The sequence below is a fragment of the Miscanthus floridulus genome, chromosome 3 (genome assembly GCF_019320115.1).
Source record: "Miscanthus floridulus cultivar M001 chromosome 3, ASM1932011v1, whole genome shotgun sequence".
Taxonomy (NCBI): domain Eukaryota; kingdom Viridiplantae; phylum Streptophyta; class Magnoliopsida; order Poales; family Poaceae; genus Miscanthus; species Miscanthus floridulus.
In genome coordinates this window covers 18,862,729-18,867,955 of record NC_089582.1, presented here as the reverse complement: position 1 = coordinate 18,867,955, position 5,227 = coordinate 18,862,729, and the positions used below count along the sequence as shown (strand labels likewise).

Here is a 5,227-nt window from a genome sequence, read left to right as displayed (position 1 = left end):
AAGCATAGGTCTACGACCAGCCTAGTCTCACGAGAGCTACGGTGCCACTGTGTATGGGTGCGGTAGAGGTTCGGGGTTTTTCTTGACCCTGCGTGAGAAGGTTTTCTTCTTAGACAGAATGCCCGGGGCTGTCTTACCCGCGATTTGAGTTTTTTTAATTAAAGAACACCAATTTATGTGCTATAGGCGGTACCAAAATCACCTGAAAGATATATAGATAATGTATAAGTAGTTAGGGGGAAAAAGTGCGCTGTCAACGGGGAAATTATATTATTTGGATGCTATATTCACCAACCGAAAGCTAGAACACTCTAGCGCATGAATAAAGTCCGTGAACACGCACGTACATAAACTCATGGATTCTCACTTCGAGGTTCGAGCATGGACCAGCACGGCGCGCATGGCGGCAACATGGCCAGGCAGCATGCATGCCCTATCTAGCCGAAGGTGTTGAACAGCGATGGCAGGTAGAAGCCAGGCGCGCCGTTGGCGGTAACTCCTCCGAGGACGGTGCCGTAGTCACAGAACTCGAAGGGCACACCGGCGAGGCAGTACGGCGGCGGCGGCGGAGGCGGTGCGGGAGGCAGAGCAGCAGCAGGCGTTAATGTCGCGCCGGTCATATGCTGGCGAGCGCCGCCGCCTCCGGCGGCGGCGGCGGCGGAGTTGCCATCCTGCTGCTTGCCCCGCTTCTTCTTCTTCCTGCTGTAGGAGATGCCGCGCGCCCTGGACTGCGCGTCGCGGACGTCGCGCAGGTACAGCCTGACGGCGCGCTCGGCGAAGGGGTTGGCTGCGTCGCCGTCGACACCGCCGACGCCACGGCCGTCGGCGGCGGGCTGCTGCGACTGCGACGACGTCCAGATCCCACCACGCGCGCCGTGGCGCTCCTCAAAGGTGGCACGGAGGCGGCCGACGAGCGCGTCGAGGCTGCCCCACGCCTGGCGCAGCGGGCACTGGCACGGCGCCGCGGCCACCGCCGGGCCGCCGCCGCCGCCGTACGCAGCGCAGGACGGCGCGTGCACGCGCGTCTTGCCGAAGCGGTCGAGGTAGCGCAGGAACTCGAGCACGTGCGCGCCGCTGCAGCGGCACAGCTCCAGCGGCGGGCGGTGCGCCGCCAGGTACCGCGTGAAGGTGTGCCAGTCCCGCCGCTTCTGCGACTCGTACCGGCTCGGCCGCCGCGGCGGCGACCACGACCGCGCGCCGCCGCCGCTCGTCGACATGTACGTGTCTGGGAAGAGCTGCAGATGAGAGATCGAGCGAGGGTTTGATCGACGAGCGAGCTTCCCGGCCGGCAGGTGACTGTGCGGCCGCCGGCCGGCCGCTCAATATATATAGCGGGCCGCGGCCGTCAGGAGGCCAGCTAGTAGCTAGTGTCCAGGTGAAGCAGCTGCCAATGGCGTGGAGCTAGCTAGGGCGAAGATGCCGCGAACGGCAGACACGCACAGGTGCAGGGATGGCTGGCATGCATGCAACGATGCAGGCAGTAGGCTAGCTAGGTGGTGACGCGTCGACAGGGCGTGCAAGGAGCGAGGCGGGCGCGGGGCTCGGCCGCGCGAGGCACGCGCCGCCTGCCGTCATGTCAAGTCGATGGATCGATCAGGACGACGCTCTGGCTCTGTGCTGCTGCTGTAGCTGTCATGCCATCGTCTGCCAACGCGTGCAGTGCAGCAGTGACGAGGGATCTCTTCATTTGACAGGCCGATTAGGCGGGGGGACGACGACATGACATGATCCGGCGCGGCGGCTCGCTCGTCGGGCGCCCGGCCGTCGTCGATGGGTCCATGGCCGGCGTCATGGTCGCTGCGATCGATCAGACGGCAGGCTTGGCAGTCGTGTGATGACGACCTGTCCCCGTGACCCGTGCTCCTGCCTGCCAGAGAGAGTCAGCACCCCCGGCCCAGCAGACTTGGCATGCGTCTTGTCATTTGTCAATGTGCATGCTGCATGCATTCAGTGACCGGCATCGCATAAAAAATCTTTCCGCAAATGGTGCGGGTACATAGGAGTAGCTTATCCTTATCCCAAAATAAGTGACGCTTTCGTTTTCCGAGAAACGATTACCGGTAATTATATATTAAAATATATAAATATTTATGCTAAGTAATTAGTATCATCGAAAAGATTTTTTTTCTAGTTTTTTAATAAATTTATTTGAAGATGTAAATATTGCACGTATTTTCTACAAATCGAGTCAAACGTGTGGCACGAAAATCTAAAACGTCGTTTATTTTGGGACAGAGGGAGTACTTAATAATAATTTTTAAATACTTTTATTTTTTAATTTAAGTATAAATTTTCTTTCTCCGTCTGCCTCTACTGTATCCAAGTCTGCGCTACCTTTTATATAGACTATTGTCATTTTCCTCTTCTGTTCATTTTTCCCACTTCTATCTCACGGTAGCGCACTGAGATAGAAAACTTAACTGAGCGGATAAAAAGGGTTAACCGAGATGGTTTTTACAACCACCTCGGACTAAAGGTCACGGTTAATCGTCGCATTAACCGATGTGGTTGGTCGCCACCTAGGTTAATCAAATAAAAAAACAAAAAAAAAATGAAAACCCGTGGACAAGCCCACCAAGCCCACCCATGGGTCTCCGCCGCCGCCGCTCGTCGGATTTGAGCACCCGCACCGCGCCTTTGCTACAGATCCGGTTGCACCACCATCGGATCCGCACCTCGAGAACTAGATCCACCGCGCGGGGGAGCACGGGCGGCTAGATCCGGCTGCTCCACAACCGAATCCGCTCGCTGCTCCACCATCGCTACCGGATCCGCTCACCGCTCCACCACCGGCACCGTCGCGGAGGAGATCGAAGGGCGTGGGGATGAGGGGCACCATCGCAGCGGAGGGGCGAGGCCAGGCCGCCGCACCCGCGAGGCCATGCCGCCGGGTGTCTAGGCCGCCGCTCCCACGTGGTCCTCCTAGGGGCCTCCAGATCCACTCGGCTGAGGGAGAGGGAGAGGGAGTGTGAGGCACGGGAGAGGGAAAGAGAGGGAGAGGAGGCACGCGAGGGAGAGTGTTGGGGACCAATACGAGGATACCCGAAGAGGAGGAGCTAATGACCATCAACATTGATTCATTTGAGGAGACAAGAGTGCAACTACAGCTCCAACCAACCCTCAGGCGTGCAAGCTCTGCCTCGCCCAACCTCTAGGGGAGGGCTTCACCTCGCCCGACCCCGAGGCCACGGGTTCCGTCGCGCCCGACCTCTGGGGGCGGTCTCTGCCTCGCCCGACACCGAGGCCGTGGGCTTCGTCTCGCCCGACCCAGAGGTCGCGGGCTCCGCATCGCCCAATCTCTAGGGGAGGGCTCCGCCTCGCCCGACCCTAAGGCCGTGGGTTCCGTCTTGCCCGACCTCTAGGGGTAGGCTCCACCTTGCTCGCCACCGAGGCCACGGGTTTTGCCTCGCCCAACACCGAGGCCGCGGGCTCCGCCTCGCCAGACCCTGAGGCCATGAGCTTCGCATCGCCCGACCCCAAGGCTGCGGGCTCTATCTCGCTCGGCCTCTGGGGAAGGGCAATGTCTCGCTCGATCCTGAGGCCGCGAGCTTCGCCTCACCAGACCCCAAGGTCGCAGGTTCTGTCTCGCCCGACGGAGACCCATACCACCACCAACCACTCCAGGTCCAAGCGCATGGGCCTGGGTCAAAGCTCTAACACCAGGGAAGAGACCGGCAAGCCTCGATGTAACCCATGGCCATGACAAACCGTACCGGAGGATTGACATCAAGAACAGCATCTGGCGTACCGGTGTTGTTCTGTCTAACCCCCATATGAACACTGACAGGTGCGTCAGTTCACCACGACGTCTGCCAGGACAGAGTGGAGCACCATGACCGGCAAACGATGCATGCGCATGGCGCTAGTGACGGACAGGGCCATGACGTGATGCCACCCCTATTGACATCTATAGGGTTGGTGGGACCTGTGTATAGGAGAAGAAGGACCCAGCGACCCTGAAGCCCTTCGACCCGCTCCTGTTCTTCTCTTTCCCACTGCTGTAACCTGTGCTTTCCCTTGGCCTATAAAAGGGAAAGCAGGGCATCCCATGAGAGGCATCGGATCAACCTATCGAGGACCGATCGGGCCGAATCTAGATCAATCCAAATCACCCCGAACCGATCAATCGAGATCAACCCAAGAAGCACGACACGAGCACTCAACTGAGCAGCAATAGAGCTCTCAGCATCTGTTCATTCTTTCCACTAGAGACTTAGGACCTATCCCTCTCTCGCCCATTTGTAACCCCTACTACAAACTTTTAGTGCTAGTAACATGAGTAGCAGCAACGAACTAGACATAGGGACATTCTACGCGATCTAGTATAAACCTCGTGTCCTCTTAGCACATCATCCGAGCCAGACGCGCAATATTAGAAATTTACTCGTCGGTGGTAACTCGAAACACCGACAGTTGGCGCGCTAGGTAGGGGCCTTTTGTGCATCTCAACATCCACACTAGGCCTTGGATGGCTAGTCACAACGTCAGTTGGGTCCCGAGCGCGCACATGCGCTCGGGGACCTAGACTTCATCGTCACGATGGAGGGAGACTTGGTGCAGGCTCCTGCAGCCATCTAACCTCTCCACTCTGCCAGCCTCGACGCGATCACCGAGGAGCTTGAGGAGCTGCAGCTGCACGCACTAGAGGCCCGTGCCCCCAGGAGCGACCAGGTCCTCGGCTTCAACTACGGAAGGTTAGAGCGCTAGCTCGGCGCCTTCCTAGGACCCCGACCATCCTAGGAGACCTGCCCCACCTCACCTTCTCATTCACCAACGTCATGGCATAGCTTGCCAGGGGAGAGCCACTCTCCCCGGAATACCTCATCCGGAGCACCCCGACAGCACTCCCATCTAGTCTACGCAACATCGCAGAGACCATTGGCCACCTGTTGGTGCAAAGCACTCCTTCATCCCCTATGAACGATGAGTTCATGGGGATGACCAAATATATTATGGAATCTCTCCACGACCTCGTCGCGGGAGAGTCGGAATCGCCCTCTAGCTCTAACTCCAGCAGGAGCCATCACCCCTCTTGTGAAGTTTCATGGCAGGTACCCCTGAGGTACACATCAAAAGCATCCACGAGGAAGAGGCTACCCCCACAAATGACCTCGACGACGAGGCCAAGGGACATGCAGGGGCCCGCCTCGCCTATGGGTGGAGCAGTTGAAGGCCTAGCACCAAGAGCTTGAGGAAGCATGACTCCAGCTTGAGCGGGAATGCGCGG

The 5,227-nt window shown here is 58.5% G+C and overlaps 1 protein-coding gene across 1 annotated transcript; it reads right to left on the bottom strand.

Annotated features, from left to right (window-relative positions):
* Positions 1 to 437: 437 nt before the first annotated feature.
* LOC136545132 (protein G1-like) lies at positions 438 to 1,354 on the bottom strand. The gene has a single exon (XM_066537166.1). The coding sequence runs from the start codon at positions 1,215 to 1,217 to the stop codon at positions 438 to 440; it is 780 nt and encodes a 259-aa protein (XP_066393263.1). The 5' UTR covers positions 1,218 to 1,354.
* Between the last annotated feature and the right edge of the window lie 3,873 nt (positions 1,355 to 5,227).